The following is a 16,991-nucleotide window of genomic DNA, read 5'->3' as shown; positions in this document are numbered from 1 at the left end:
AGAAAGAAGATCAATTGTAGCAAAATAGGAGCCTCTTGATGAGTAGCATGTCACATGACTGTGCAGATCATCCTGGTTACTATTGACTTCCATCCTTAAGATTTTGTTAAGTACCAGAATAGGCTTTGCCAAACTTTAACTTGCAGCAAAATGTTTCTTTTGATTTCCTTTTATTTATCGTTAGTACTGTAAAAGTTTGAGCCTTCTTCCAGTCGCAATGAGATACACTTGTAAAACCAAAAGGTTAAGTTCATGGATAAGTTCATTGGTTCAATGTTGTGTAATGACTGTTACTTTAATATGCCTAACATATCACACAAATATTTGATGTAACAAGGAACATAGGACTGTTTATAACCATCTGTGGAATGAATAAGTAAGCAGAACTGCCCCTGGAATATGTATGTGTGTCTTTTTGTGTGATAAAGTATCCACATGACATTTATAGATCCTTTTTTATGTGTTTCCTGTTGCCCATCCAGAATCCTGCTGAATGAAAACCTGCTCTCATTCAGTGATAGGTTTGCCGAGCACCTCCATGACAGCTGGGCTCTCGCCATGGTAGGTCCAAGTGACTGTCGTATATGAACATTGTGGTTATTGTCCCCATTAATAGACTGTGATGACACAAAATACAAGGTAAAGTCCTCACCAAGTATGGACCATGCTTGCCCCTTGACCCCACCAAGAGCATGTGTCACCCTCTTTACCCACCTCTTCTTCTGTGCTGCAGACTCTGCCAAAGGCATACACAGAGTCAGATACATGGCATAAAACTGAGAGATTGTGTAGGAAATACAATTGTTGAAGTTGGAGACAATGTATATATTGCTTTGGAATTTGCAACATTAGTTTATGATACTCCCTTACCTCTTTCAATTTCACTGTCTTGCTTCAAATATAGCACCACACTATGCAATTCTGTGAATTTTATTTTCCTTCATTGCTTCATTTGCATTATGTTCGATCTATGCATTCTGTATAGTGATCATTTTTCCCCCCACTGGATTGCATGTGCACATGAAAAACATCCCATCAAACATCTTCCCAAATGATGTGAATGTTTTTGTCATAACAGCATTTTCTTTTAATGTGTGTGTAAATTTTAGTTTGACAATGGCTGGACCCATGGTGAGACAGAAAACAGTGCCATGAAGGAATCCTGTCTCCTCAGACCATACAAGACACTCATATCAAAGGTAACTTTGACAACAAGAAAATGCTATGATTGTGTGTAATACAGAAAGAGTTATTTATCTTTCCTTCTGTGTGTCTCATCAGTGGTAACTGTCATCATTTTGAAATATTTGTTTGTGAAGGCATTTGTATACATATTTATTATACCCCCGCCAAACGAAGTTTGAAGGAGGTATATAGGAATCAGCGGACGGTCGGGCGGTCGGTCGGACGGGCGGTCGGTCCGTTGCAAATCTTGCGTCGCGAACAACTTCCTCAGTTTTCAACCAATTCCCATAAAACTTGGCACAGATGTGTGCCTTGGGTTGTAGATGTGCAAGACGTATTTTTTGACAGTACCCAAAAGTACGTTGCCATGGTAACGGCATATTATGGGCAAAAATGGGTACAAATCTTGCGTTGCGAACTCCTCCCACAGTTTTTGATCAATTTTTATGAAATTAGGTACAGATGTTCATCTGAATATGTTAATGTGCAAGACACATATTTCCGCAGTGACAAAAAGTGCGTTGCCATGGTAACGGCATGTTATTGGTAAAATATAGGGCAAAATGCTTCATGGCAAAACTGCTTCATCAGTGTTCTTCCAATTCTCATGGAATTCATATTGAATGTTTGTCTTACGATATAGGTCAGCATGACACATTTCTTGACAGTGACAAAAAGTATGTTGCCATGGTAACAGCTCACATATTATGAGCCAAAATGATGGAAAATTTTATGTTGCAAACTACTTCCTCAGTTTTTGCCCAATTTCCATGAAACTTGGTACAGATGTGTGCCTTTGGTTGTAGATGTGCAAGATGCATTTTTCGACAGTACCCGAAAGTACGTTGCCATGGTAACGGCATATTAATGGCAGAAGATCAAGGAAAGATCTTGCGGATTTAACTACTTCCTCAGTTTTTTGACCAAAGCTTATGAAATGTTGTTTTGACCAAAGCTTATGAAATGTTTGGCGGGGGTTTAACCAGTCGCTGTAGCGACATTTCTAGTTTTTTTTTTATTATTTTTATTATCATTTTTTTTTTGGGGGGGGGGTGTTAAAAATCTTTTCACCCAAATTGAGTATGCTTATTTTGTTTCAGTACACATTCTAAATAGTTTTTGCACCTCTACAAAAATGATTTCAATGACTGATTTTTTATTTGATGGTAAAATAGCATGATTGTTGATCGATTGAAATGTGTTGCCTTCCCCAGGAGAAGGACTCATACCGTGATCCAGTGAGAGAGAGCATCAAGTCCCTACTAGCCTGGGGCTGGGCCATTGAGAGGAGTAAGGCTTCAGAGCAGCAGTCACAGGCTCACAGACCTAGGAGGCTGTCTAAAGCAAGTCTGGTAAGTGAATCTCATGTGAAACCTGCCTTTAGAGGCAAGAATGGTGTTAAAAGAAGCTAGATTTACATCAGATCTGTGTCTGAAGGTCATCTGCTGAGTGAAGCTCACATGAGACGTTTACTTTGTCATTTGGACTGGTAGATAAGAGTGATTTTATTGAGGTCTCCACTGGAGTATTCTGATATCTCACAATACAGGCACAGAAATATATTGTGATATTTAGTTTTAGTAAATTTCATGATGTAAGTGAAGGAGATTTTAACCCGTTGAAGAAGAGTCCGGAGTATACTCGGGTAAGCGTCTATGGAAATGTGTGTTGTAGCAAAATCAAACCGTCCTCAACGGGTTAAGTTGTGAGTCCATTAATGAGACAGGCCGTTTTTGCTTTCTAACTGTGTCAGAAGGAGATGTGATCATGTAAAGATTCAGCTTTTGAGATTTTGTTGATATTTGTGTCAACTTGTTGGCTACAAGTCTGGCACTTTCATACATCGAAAAGTTTTCATTAATGATGATATTAACATGAGTTGTAGAGACCACTTGTTCTATTTTTCTTGTTCATCTCATGCAGGGTGCAATGGAATCCCCCCATGGGTACAACCCCAGACCCATTGACATGTCTAACATCACCCTCACCAGAGAGATGCAGGTAAGCATGGAATGTTGTCTCTGTCACCATCTATCCATATGTGCCCAGGAGGTCATTCTTAGCCACATTTAAATGAGAATGATGATGATGAGGAGGAGGAGTAGGAAGAGGAGGAGGAAGCTTATGATGATGATGACGATGATTACGATGATGATGATGATGATGATGATGATAAGAGTAGGAGGAAGTGGAAGAAAATATTGAAGTGTGTTCCATATTTCCATCAGGGTGTTTGCTGATTGCAATGTCATCACTGATGTGTCATCATGATAGGGATATCCCCATCATGTACCAAAATACTCCTCTACAGTTTGAATTTAGACTTGTATTTAATTTAGATCATGGGTCAAATTGAAAACCAAGATTCAAAATTGATTGATCAAGGGATAACATAGATGAATTCTCAAGTTCAATGTGATATGTTGCACAAATGCCCTTACTTTGTGTTGTGTTGTGAATGCAGAATATGGCTGAACGGCTGGCAGAGAACTTACACGATGTGTGGGCAAAGAAGACCAAGACAGACATGGAAATTAGAGGTTTGTAATCACATTTCAATATGTTTAGTCAGACAGATGAAGTGTTTTTGGACTTTTTATGGAAACTGTTTTGGATATATATAGAAAAGCCACTTTGAAAAATTTTGATAATTTGTAAGTCTAGTTTGGTTTTCTTTTGAAATACCATAACACTATAATGCATTTAATGCATACAGCCCAGAAATTTGTGAGTGAATTTCAAATCTGTGCAAGAGTGTTTGTTTAATCGTGAGAGACTAGCCTGTTGTTTGTATCTTCATCATGCTTTCATACATATTTCTGTTCATATCTGTATGAATTATTAGAATGCACTCAGAAACATATTCTATGCTCCGATTTGCTAGTGAAGTACACAAACATGATTCAAGGCTCTTTTGAATAGATAAATGTAATATATCAGAGAGTTATATGTAAGCTTGTTTATTTTGGGATGTTGCCAGAAATGTATATGTCCTTATGCACCAAGGATATGGGAGGCACTGTAGAGGCAGGAGCTGGAGATTAAACATACATACAATGTATCAAATAAACATCTTCCATGTTGTCTTTGTGTTGTCTGTGTGACAGGAAAGGGCTGTCATCCACAGCTGGTACCCTTTGACATCCTGACCGACAGCGAGAAGAAAAAGGACCGGGATATGGCCAATGCTCTCCTCAAGTTCCTGCAAGTCAATGGCTACCGGCTACAGAGGTAAGATTCAAGCACCATCTAACAGGATATGAAATGATGCATTGTACCTGGTATTCCAGGGAACTACATGTGTCTGTAAACACATCGGGGACTAGAATTAGTAGCCATTTTTATTCATTCACTATGACATACACAATAATATTTATTTGCCATATTTTGTTTTCCTGGTGGAATGAGGTTCTAGGATGTAGGTATTGATTTATTTTGGTTCTGTTTATTAACATTAAATTTCCATAACTTTGATGTCATATTTTGGAAACTTCATTGTCATTGTTTTATGTTCCTATCGCAGTGGTTGTATTTGCAAGATATCAAACATTCCGTGTGAAATTAAAAATACCTTTTTTTTATGAATGGAAGTTCAACATCCTTGGGTACATCCATTTAGAAAAGTTCTTATTCTGATAATGACATGACAAAGGGTAACTATACATGTATGCATCATGTATATGTGTAATCATGTGTAATCATACATTCTGTCATTCCAGATAAATCATACCACCCAAAAGTGTGAAAGAAAAGTAATAAAATTCTGGTCTTTGTTATATTTATACTGATTAAACAGTGAAGAGGAGGAAGCCAAGAAAAGGTAAAGGTCATGAAGAAATTGTTGTTTGTTTGTTTGTCTATCTGGCCTGTGTGTACTGCATGGAATCGTCTGCAGTCATTGTACATGTGTAAGTTTGTAATTTTGCCCCTTTCTGGCAGTAAATCAGAGGTCATTCAAGACTAATGGTTCATTTGGTTCCCATTACTTAGTAATTAACTTTCCTTACTGTCAGTTTGAAGTCATTTCACTTGTGCAAGATTTGTAGTGTCCATCGATAGTAGTGTGCAGAATTTCAGTCAATTATTCCATTGCATGCAAATTGCAGTTTACAAGTTAAAGTTAAGTTGCATTTATTCTGTATGCTTCTAATACATGTTTGATCACCGGAATTATGTGTCAGACAAAGAGTTGTGTATAAATCATACCCTTTTTGTATGCAATTTGAAGATGAATACAATACTGAAGTGATACACTGGTGGTATGTGAATCATGCTCACTTCTAAGTACAGATGAGCCATATTTTGCTTGTTCTGCATTTCATGTAAAATTCTGAGAAAATGCATGCAGAATCCACTGGAAAGGGCTTAATCTATTTGCAGCTACACAGTATTTTGTTCCTCAAATGTCTGTACTATGTAAGAATGTTACAAAACCATGCAGAACCGTATAAAATGTGCCATTTTTGGAAAACTTATAATTACATCGAGTCACATTGTATGTCTTTTTTTGAGGACTTTATGTATAGTCATTGTCCTTGTAGTTTCTTCAAGTGTACCTGCAGAAGAGAAAGCATACCAACAAATTAAACTAGAGCTAGAAGAGATTGAGCAACCAATACCCATCATCTAGATCAGGTGCATAATGTACATTGTAGTGTCAATGGCCTTTCTCTTATCACTATCTAGATGATGTTGTTGGCCCTGTGTAGGTGTTACATATATGTACAATTACAATTGCACATACAGAATCTGTTTGATAGTTTTAGCTTTTGTATGGCATTGGAGCTGTTGGTGCACTGAAATCCATCACTTACATTAATGTTACTCTCAAAATTGTGTTGTTTTATCTCCACTTCTTTATACTGAGAGGAAGATGTGTGTATTGTATTATTTGATGTTGAACTATTGGTTATCTTGGTACTTCTTGCTTATTTTCAGAGATAGCGAGAGAGAGAGAGGGAGAGAAATTTAATTATGATGCTGTCTGGTATGCAGGGTGTTCTTGTTTAACTACATTTTGTAGGTCCTGGCTAAGCATTGGCAGTGCCATACATATATGTGTATATGTATTCTGATATTGTTCTTTGCTGTGTGTGTCAACTCTACACCATCTTATTTCTGTCTCACTGTATGTACATGAGCACCATATACTGTAAAAGTGGATATTTTCGCACAAGGTAAAGATGGATTTCTTATGATGTTAATTCCATGGAATCAGGACATTAATTACGTAACTGGAATATATGGGAAACAAAAATATTTGTGTGCTTTTATTTTCGCGCTAGCTTCTGGTTGCGCAAAATGTGCGAAAATTTCCACACCGTGAAAATTTCCACTTTTACAGTATCATGGATCTGTTAAGGATTTCTCTGCATGCATATCTGTGTCTGGTACAGAGAGGTTTTATCTTGCGTGTTACTTCACATGCTCTGCATTTTGACTCGAGAGATTTACTGCATGTTTCATTTTTCCGTTTAGTGCTTGAGCAACGCACTTTATGCATGAATGCATTAATGCTGTGTCACAATGACCCTTATGTGAGGCAAAATATGAGATGTCTCTGTACAGTTATGATCCAGAGAGTTGCATTATATTGATATTTTGCATTAACACGTTAGAATCCAAGTGGATTAGATGGGGGACTGAAGAATGAAATGTTTTGCATATTTGTTTCTTGCTTTTCAGCTGAACTTTGTAAAAAAGACATTGAGTTGGTCTCCAGCAGAAGCACTGAGACTGGATTATGGAGCCAGTTACACTTGCAATTTTTGAAGATTTTCACTAAATTGAGAAATCTTCATCTAAAACATCAAAAGACACCAAGAAATGAGACTAGTAATTGTAACTTACATTGCTCTTAGATTTGGCAACAGCCCACTAGGTTAACTGTTCAGCAAGTTGCAAAGGTAATTGCAGTTACTTGGTGAAATAAATGAATTTGAGGTCATATGTCACCTTTATGAGTATACACAAAAGAGAAAATGCCAAATAAAAGAAGAAAGGGGAAATACCAGATTGAAAACAGATGATAGCTGAAGAATATTTCTGTCCAGTATAAGAATAATGGAAATATGCAGGAAACTGTTCCACCCCCCCCCCAAAAAAAAGAAAAAGACGAAATGATGAAAGATTTCACATGACTTTTGACCCCGTGCAGGCACAGCCTGTCCATGGATGCTGATGGTATCATCCGAGGCCACAGCACCATTGAGAAGCGGTTTGCTTTCAACCTCCTGGATAAACTGCTCCACTACGTTGACAAATCCCAGGCCAACCTCAAACCCATGAGGAGGAACCAAGATGGTGAGATGATGCATTTAAAGGGATGGTATAGTATTGTTTGTGGAGATGATAATTGGGCTTAACTTTTTGCAAAATACCAAGAATTCACTTATGAAATAATACAGAGCATGCAATTCTAAGAGAAATTCAAAGTTTATTTGATGAAAATCGGTTTTGGAATGGCTGAGACATCTAAAAACAATTTAAGTAAAACAAAGTGATGGTAATTAAAGGTGAGTCCCACCTTTTAAATAGATCACTTTGTTTGGGATATCTCAGCCATTTCAAAACTAATTTTCATCAAATAAACATTGAATTCCTCTTGGAATTACATGCTCTTTCACATTTCATAAGAGGTTTCTCAATATCTCACCAAAAAAAAAAAATGTTAGAAACCTGAAGTTAGGTCTCGACCAAAACTATTCGATCCCTTTAACTCATCAGGGCTAAGAAATAACAATTTTGTGATTTGGTGCTGTATCTTCATATTGTATCACCTTTCTTTGATATTCATTGTTAGTACTATGCAAGGTAGAATTTTAAAAAATTCTTTTGACCCTTTTCTTTCTCATATCATTGTCAATTTGGTTGCAAACTTTTCAAATTGCTATCTCTGTATTAATTGATTCTTTTAATTGGAAACACATTGTTGAAGATTACACTTCCTGTTTTTGTGTCAAATCGACAAATTCTTGTACATCTTTTTGTGAGTATGTTGTGCAGATTTTAAAAGTGTAACCAGTTCCATCTAATTTTTCTCCAAGTTAAGATATGCATTGAAGTTCAGAGAAGATGATTTAATGACAAGATAATAGTATCTGCAATGAAATTCTTACAGGAATCCGTGGTAGGATTTTATATATTTTTACCATTGCTTGTCTTCCCTTACTTCTGTTTTCGCAGTGGTGAGTGAGGATATCATTCAGAGATGTGAATGTAAGCTGAAGAAAAGTACCCAGTGGAGCTTCTCCGACATACAGTGATCAAGACAGCAAATCACCTAATGCCATAAATTAAGAAAAACAAAGCTTCTGACACTTTGTACCTCTCCCACATTCATAATGATAGTTTGTGTGTGTTTTTATGTGCCATGTGCTTTATTATGTATTCACCCACTTTTTAATGTGGTATGATGAAAATGACAAATAAGTGATCAATAAACTGTATTTTCATATATTTTTTGTTTTTCCTGCTTTCATATTTCAGCCTTCAGGTCAAAGAAGGAAGGGCGAGATGACAGAGGGTACAAGTTCTTTGCCAAAGTAAGCAATGAAATGGAATGAACATCAAAGATGTACATTATCAAAATACTTTATCACCTGGAGGTGACCACTAACTTTATTTTTCTTTAAAGGGTGTGTACAGTTCTGGTCGAGGTAAGGATTTAGCTTTTAGCGTTTTGCGAGATATTCAGAAACCACTCTATGAGATGTAAAAGAGCATGCAGTTCTAAGGGGTATCAAAAGTTTATTAGATGAAAATCGGTTCTTTTGAAATGGCTGAGATATCCAAAAACAAGGTGAAACAAAGAGATCCTAATAAAGTTGTGGCATGTCGCCTTTTATTGTTAGCACTTTTTTGGATATCTCAGCCATTTGAAAACCAATTTTCATCAAATAAACGTTGAATCCTTCTTAAAATTACATGCTCTTTCATATTTCATAAGAGGCTTTTCATTATCTCACTTAGGAATGTTCAAAACATGAATCCCCACCTCAACAAGTACTGTACAGTCCCTTTAAGAGTTTGCCATTGTAGAAGTCTATAGATAAATGTAATGATAAAGCAGGGCTTGACGCTAACTTTTTTTTTTTCCTCTGATGGCCCATTTGGGGTACTAAAATCTTTGAATCTGACATTTTGGTGGCCTGAAAAAGAAATGTCGAGGCCCAAAATAAAAGGAAATATAAAAATTCATTTTGCATCTTACATGGATTGTACAATTGTAGCTACCAATCTGGCCACAGAAAGATAGCCTTTTTGAAAATGTAGTGGCCTGACATAAATTTTTAGTGGACCTGGGCCATCACATCAGTGCTAATATTGTGTCCTGGATAAAGGGACATATTCGACTTTTATACATTTGGAGATATGAATCTTTACCTGTCATTATCAATCATTCTCTTTTAATAGTGAGGCAAAATATTTTGTAATACAAGGAATTATACAAGGCACACTTTTTTGTTGAACTTATTCAAGCAATGTTATAGCAATATTAATTAAGCAATGTGAATCTTACACTGCACATTTTATTTCAGGTCCCCTCTATTTACAATATTACCCTGCAAGAGAACTTTGTCTTCAAATCTATAACTTTATTCATTGAAGAAACACGTGTGAATTTGTACTGGTTTGTCTAGGGGATTTTGTTTTCTGTACAAAGTTAATCCCCACAGTATTTGAGTCAACATCACAGTTGTCTTACTTGGTAGATCGTATTTGAATTGGATGTTTTTCGTGCTTTTATCAGAACAGATTGTGAATTAAATGAGTTTCTCGTGAAATAGTCTCTCGTTAGTTCTGATTGATCTTTAAAAAAAAAAAAACCCCAAACCCCCCAAAACAATTAGATCATTCAAGATTCCTGCTAAGTGGGCCAGAGTTTTTGCAGATGGAATCAATACTCGTGTGTGTTCGTTTTGATTATTAGCATATGGCACAGACCTTTAGTTAACCAGCCTTTGATGGCACAGACCTTTATAACCAGCATGTGATTTTTAATGTACTTTTGAGGAAGATGTGTTTTGATTTGCTGTTGAACTAACTGTCATGTGACTTTGTGTTTCTTCCAGGTTGTTCTACCTCTGATTGAGAAGTACTTCCAGGCACACAGCTCGTACTTTGTGGCTGACCCCAATGCCCCACAGGCTGGCAGGTCAGGGGGGTCGTCTACCAGGGAGAAAGAGATGGTTTCAAGGTAAGATGAAAAAGAGGAGTGAGAGAGGGATATAAGAAGATATACTGAGAGAGAGAGAGAGAGAGAGAGAGAGAGAGTGATCTAGTGTCAAGGTAAAAAAGGGCATAAGGGAATATCATGGATAGAAAGAGGGGGATATATGAAGAGATATTAAGAGAGAAAAATCTAGTGTCAAGGGAAGAAGGGCATAAGGGGAAATTATGGAGAGAGAGAGAGAGAGAGAGAGGGGTGATATATGAAGAGATATTCAGAAAGAAATATGCAGTGTCAACGCAAGAAGGGTGTAGGGGGAAAATCATAGAGGGATAGAGAGGGTTAGAGTAAGAGTTAACACCACTCCCTTTTTTGGATTGCCAGGGTTAATCTCCTGGAATCTCTGCCATCTAAGATCTCCTAGCTATGCAAGCCCCATGACAGGAGGCCATTATGAATCCTTGACACATGATGTCACTTACAGCTGTCTGCCTAATGACTATATGACCATGGCCACTAAACGACGACGACATATACACACAATTGAGTAGTTACTTCTACAGCAGACGTATATCTCATTATAGTGAAAACTAGCATCTCCGCACACTTCTTTCTTAGTTACAGAACTTACATTTCTTGTTTTCTCTTTGGTGCTTGTTGAAATTGTTTATCTTGATGTTTTTGCAGTATCTTAAGTTTAATAGTTATATTACTTTCTGAAATGCTTCAAAACATCTAAGTGACCACTGCACTAGAAAATTATAATTGTGTGACAAACTGAAATGCAATGCAGACATCTTTGAAATGTCTGTGTTCACTATTTTACTTTGTGTAGAATGGGGCTTATTGCTGTGGAAGATTTTAATTTCTGTGCATGTGGAATGTCTGCATTGCAGGCAGTCAATTACAATATGTTTCAAGGATGCATGCTACAATATTGTATATGGGGTCATCAAAGAAATCTTCACCATGTTTAGGACACATTGTGACTCAACAGAAAAAGAAAAGAAATGTATGTCTGGATACCATCATATATGGTGTAAAATGAAAAGGCAGCGAGTGTGTCAGCAAAGCCAAAGCCATAGTCATGGAGGCTTCCTTATATGAGTTGCATGGCAGTGGGAAATCTAATACTGTAAAAGTGGAAATTTTCGCAGTGTTGAAATTTTTGCACATTTCATGCAACCAGAAGAGAGTGCGAAAATAAAAGCGTGCAAATATTTTTGCTTGCCATACGTTCCTGTAGTTGATGTCTTGATTCCGCGGAATCAAAAACATGCGAAACTCTTCTTGCCTTGCCGAGAGCGAAAAATTAGTCGCACAAAAATATCCACTTTTACAGTAACCATCTCAAAAGTCTTCACACTTTACCAATATGGTACATGTACTTTCGAAGAAACAAAAGGAATGATGTTTTCATATGTATTCCTGTGATCGCATCCGTCTTGCAAAGAGCATGTTGCATATTTGATATGAGCGTGTGGTATTTGAGGCACACTGTATACAAGTTTGCTGTTTTTATAAAAGTTTTTATTTTTTTTTTTTTGCATTTCAAATGTACCCCTTCCATGATTGAGAAAACATATATGTTTTCCAGCTCTCATTGAATATGATATGGCAGTGATGATAAAGTCACCTGTGACAGTGATGCAAGTTCAGTTCTAACATGCACCAATCAGAACATGGATATGGTGCAATGTCTTGTCTAGACATAAACAGGATTGCCTTTTAGTAAAAGCTTTCATGCCAACTAAAAAAGAAATCAACAAAATCATATTTACCTTTGTGGAAGCACTATAGTTAAACAATCAAAAGTGTATGCTGTATATTACTTCATGGCAAATTTAGTTTGCATTCAAAACTTTGGCTTGTCAGAAAAAAAAAAGTAAAAAGAATTGCCATTGTAAATGAGAGTTATTGCATTGTCATTACAATATAGAGTTAAAAATACTGGAAGGATATGAAGTCTGATATGCACTAATTCATGAATGTATGATTTTTGCCCTACTAACCTCCTTCACTCTGCAAGTGAGATGATATTTATGCCGTATGCTTCATACGTGGAGAAAGCAATGGTTGGAAGGTATGTAGGGCTGTGTGAAAAGGCAAGCTAAAGCATGCAGTTGTCTTTTCAAGGATGTGCTTGTCTTAGTCCATGGTGAACATGTGTAATGGTATTCTTCCCTATTAATGGTTGACATTGTCTTAATCAGTGATTGGTCTATAAACTGTTGTGAGTGTAGAATAGGTAGCAAAACATTGTCACATCACTTCTTGAACTCATATTTTGAAACATGACCAAACAGTAGTTAATGCGCACACCTTAAAGGACGAGTTCACCTTCATTAACGTAAGGATTGAGAGAATGTAGCAATATTAGTAGAAAACATCATTGAAAGTTTGAGGAAAATCGGACAATCCGTTCAAAAGTTATGAATTTTTGAAGTTTTTGTGCAGTCACCGCTGGATGAGAAGACTACTGCAGTGTATGATGTCACATGCATACAACAATATAAGGAAAATATAAAGAGAATTTCACAAAATTTCATCTTTGGAAAAAAGTACACATTCCCTTGACTCGTTACTGACATATGTTATGGGTAATATTATTCCCATTGCCTTGAGAAAGAGGCAAGTCAAGTGCTCTTTTATTATGCGAAAAAAAGTGAAAATATGTTGAATTTTCTTTACATTTTCTTTATACTGTTGTACTCATATGACATCATGAGCCTTAGTAGTCTCCTCATCCAGCGGTTCCAACACAAAAGTTTTAAAAATTCATAACTTTTGCATCGACTGTCCAATTTTCCTCAAACTTTCACTGATGTGTTCTACTTATATTGCTGCATTCTCTCAATCCTTATGTTTATGAAGGTGAACTTGTCCTTTAAAAACACACTAATATGGTGACATTTATCATCCAATGAGGTTATACTCATCCACATACAGTTTTATAAACCTCCCCCCCCCCCACTCCTCAGTCTTTCAGATGCTGAAACTTAACCCGTTGTCTATGGGAACCGGGTGCCCCCTGTTTAGAAGTAATGGGAATTTGAGTAATCTCGGAAGCAACGGGTTAATAAGTTTGATTGCAATAGAAAAACACTTGTAGTGATAAGAAGGAAGAAGACAATCGTTTGGTTTCTATGAGCGTGTTTATACAGAGAAGCAAAATACGCGCTCATGCCGGCTCATGCCGGCTCATGCGAGAGGACCTCTCGAATATTGCTCTGTATAAACACGGCGTATGCCGGCATACGCCTCCAAATGCAGGCTCATGCGAGAGGTTCCGTCCGCCACCTTTTGAGGTGGCCGATGCGAGAGTAGCCTTGCGTATTTTGCTGTGTGTTTATACAGACGACCGAAATGCGAGAGGAAACCGGAAAGCGTGTATTTTAATATCTGTCATGATCGAACCATGTCTTCTCCTTACTGAAAAACTGGATTTCAATTGATCATTTGGCCGGGTGGTTGTCAAGAGGAACGTTACAAGAATGACCTTCAAGCTTGGTGGTCCTGATGACTTTGCCGGTGCCATCTTGATTTTTTTTTTTTTCATTTTTTCCCATCATGCAATAAACTGCACTGCGAACGTGACCTATGCTTGACCCCAAAATTCGAGAGGTCCGGTTCAGCTGAGGTCCGCTCGCATCGGCTCGCATCAGCTCGCATGAGCCGGTATTTTGACTTCTGTATAAACACGAGAAATAAGCGCTCATGCGGGAGGTAAAATACCGGCTCATGCACGCCGATGCGAGAGGCTCCTGTATAAACACGCACTATGTCTCAAACTGCAATGTATTCCAGTTTGTGTCTAACTCTGTGGATAGATTGAAAAGTATCTGCTGAAAGATGTAATGTGCATGCTTCTAATTATCAGTCCAAGTCAATTAGACGAGTCCATCCGGCCCTGTGTGTGTTTGTGTGTGTGTATATATATATTGTGCATAGATGTGGCCAATAAATGCGGTGTATGTTCATATGATTCCTTCTGAAGAATGGTGGTAGTGGTAGTCTGAGCATTGAAATATTGTGTGATAAATTAGCAGTTAATTCAGATTTACACTGTACATGTACATGTATACGTACAATACAACATTTTTCTTTTTAACCATGATAAAGATTTCAAGGCAAAAAGTACTTTTCTCAGTAATAACCCACCGTTCTCACCAATCACAATTTTATTGCCCAGTAGAATGTGTGTTGAGATTTTTCATTGAGTTGATAATTACACAAAATTTGGTGTTTATACGTATACGTTCGTCAAAAAGTATGTTATCATTGTGTGCAGAATGAGGTCAAGTTCTGAACCAAATATTCAAAAGTGTTCTGTCAGCTGTAGTCATTCTTCTTACTTGTCTGATTTCTTCTTGCATGACTTGTGTGTTATTGATTTTTTTTCCCCCTATTATTGGAGCAACTATGCCTTGTTTTCAAATTCTTTAAGTCTGAAATGGCAATAAGGCATGCATTCAATGCACTGGAATGGCAATCCCCTTCGCTTCTTACACTTTCCCAATGGTAAACTTTATCTGGTGTGCTGTGACAAGCAGATGGCATGTAGCATCATGCTGTAGTAGTAAAAGATACAGACAGTGTAACATTGCATGGTATGAGTGCAGATTTCATTTTTCCAGAATTTGTATGACTGACAGTGTTAGCTGCGATTCAGTTCATGGCTCATTGTATAAGACTGATATGTCTTGGTAACAAAGAACTATGTTTGCTGAAAACAAATATGTATAATTTCATATCTACTTTTTTTTTGTATTTGCTATTTATTAATTTCCTCAGCTTTTTGCATGCAAACTATTTCCATCGCCTGTTGGCATGTGCTTTACAGGTTGTCCAGATTCTGGCTATGGCAGCCAATTCTGCAGACCTCTTTATGGCCAATACAGCAGAAAAAAATGTTTTGTCAAATAATGGCTGGAGACATTGAGATAGTGCTGACATTATAAAAGATTTATGTTATTTGTATGGCAATGCTCTTTTTTTCATTGTCTCGACAAATGTTTGAGTATTCTTTGGTCAACATGGACTGTGTAATTTTAATCAGATAGAGCTCTAGCGTGGATAGATATTGACTATGCCTTTCTTTAACAAATGTTTTATGTGTTTTGTACCTCAGCCTTTTCTGCAAGCTAGCCCAGCTAATTCGACAAAAGATCAATCTCTTTGGTAAGTGAATGTTAAGTTTGAAGCTGTTACAATTTGTGTATGCACACCACAGAAGTCTGCATTGTTAACAGTAGATTACATTTTTTTTTTTTTTAAGATCTAATTTCAAGTTGAAATATCAAGATGATGTTTTTCCTGCAAATGGCTAGACCTTACAAATTCAATTTAGGCACATTTAGCCATTGGTGATGAGGGATGACCAATATGCCATATGGAGCAAGCAACATACAATGTAGATTCAAAATAGAAAGGTAAATGTATGAAGCATGAAGTATACTTTGGTCATACAGGCTTCTAGTTGTACTCTATGCAGTGTTGTTTTGCAGTGTGTACAAATACAAACTGCTATTCTTTGTTCTCATTCGTTGTTAGATTATAGCAGTTGTATGAAATTATGTCAAATGTTGGTAGGTGCTTTAATTGTATGTACAAAGGCTACAGTATGTTGTAACATTCCGCCTCCTGTTTTAAGTGATAAATTGTTGATCTCGCATGATGTGGTATCCCACCTTTACACTTCCAGGTCGCGACCTTCTGCCTTTCATCCGCTGCATCAGAGTGGTGGCTCAATCCATCGATGCGAGGTCAGTCTTACCGTGAAAAATACTTGAGGAATATTGACTGCCTCTCCCTTTCCTCACAGGAATACAGAGGATATTTTGACATGTGCTTTGATATCATTTTGTAAATATCAGAGAATCCCTAGAGCCATAAGTTTATATAATTTTATTTATTGTTTATTGTCAAATTTATTTATTTTTGTTGATGCTTTCCTCTTTGATTTCAATTTGTTCATAATCAGAGCACCAGTAATTTCTTGGGCTACATTTTGTAGTTTATGCAAATTCAAAGAAAAAAGAATTACAAAATATCTTAAGAATTATCATTTCTAAGCCAATTTTCCACTTGTGTTGTATGTTCAAGTAATTTGTTTCCCCATGCTGCTACTCAATTTGCCATTCATACAATGTGTAGATATCTTTGTCAATGAATTCAGCCAGTGCTGACATGAAAATCACAAACAAATGTGTTCTTAACATGGGCAGTAAATGTATAATCCAACCTACTGACCCCTTGATATCATTTCCAGCTTTTTAAAGAAGATCATGGTGCCGTATAAGCAAAATATTTTGCAATGTTTCGTTTTCACCATTTCAAAAGTCAGTTGATATTCACAAAATTAACCACTCGCCAAAATTTTACCTCCCTTATCATAAAGGCATTGTATAATGTCTCTTAGGTGGGAATTCGTGACTTTTCTCTTAAAGAGGGATGCTTTTGCTTTTTTCCATTAATCTGGCTCTAAACTGCAAATTTGAACACTCACAAAATTGTCATCAAGTCCTAATCCAAGTTACAATATTATACTTTGGGAGTATATGGTGCATACAGTAATCCAAAAGAGAACCCGTCTTTTTTTTTTCCTCCACTCATACATGACACACTGTGCTGA

The 16,991-nt window shown here is 36.9% G+C and overlaps 1 protein-coding gene across 1 annotated transcript in view; it reads left to right on the top strand.

The window, feature by feature from the left end:
- Positions 1 to 485: 485 nt before the first annotated feature.
- Positions 486 to 16,991, top strand: part of LOC140235243 (ryanodine receptor 2-like) — a 125,646-nt gene continuing 109,140 nt past the window's right edge. The window contains exons 1-12 of the mRNA XM_072315278.1: positions 486 to 561; positions 1,110 to 1,199; positions 2,400 to 2,537; positions 3,109 to 3,186; positions 3,650 to 3,725; positions 4,293 to 4,416; positions 4,982 to 5,005; positions 7,343 to 7,488; positions 8,674 to 8,729; positions 10,260 to 10,384; positions 15,489 to 15,538; positions 16,062 to 16,122. Coding sequence (XP_072171379.1) covers positions 559 to 561; positions 1,110 to 1,199; positions 2,400 to 2,537; positions 3,109 to 3,186; positions 3,650 to 3,725; positions 4,293 to 4,416; positions 4,982 to 5,005; positions 7,343 to 7,488; positions 8,674 to 8,729; positions 10,260 to 10,384; positions 15,489 to 15,538; positions 16,062 to 16,122 — 971 coding nt within the window. The 5' untranslated portion in view covers positions 486 to 558. The remainder of the gene's footprint in view (positions 562 to 1,109; positions 1,200 to 2,399; positions 2,538 to 3,108; positions 3,187 to 3,649; positions 3,726 to 4,292; positions 4,417 to 4,981; positions 5,006 to 7,342; positions 7,489 to 8,673; positions 8,730 to 10,259; positions 10,385 to 15,488; positions 15,539 to 16,061; positions 16,123 to 16,991) is intronic.

This window comes from Diadema setosum, chromosome 1, assembly GCF_964275005.1.
Source record: "Diadema setosum chromosome 1, eeDiaSeto1, whole genome shotgun sequence".
Classification (NCBI taxonomy): domain Eukaryota; kingdom Metazoa; phylum Echinodermata; class Echinoidea; order Diadematoida; family Diadematidae; genus Diadema; species Diadema setosum.
The sequence above is the reverse complement of the archived record's forward strand: the minus strand, read 5'-3'. Positions and strand labels throughout refer to the sequence as shown.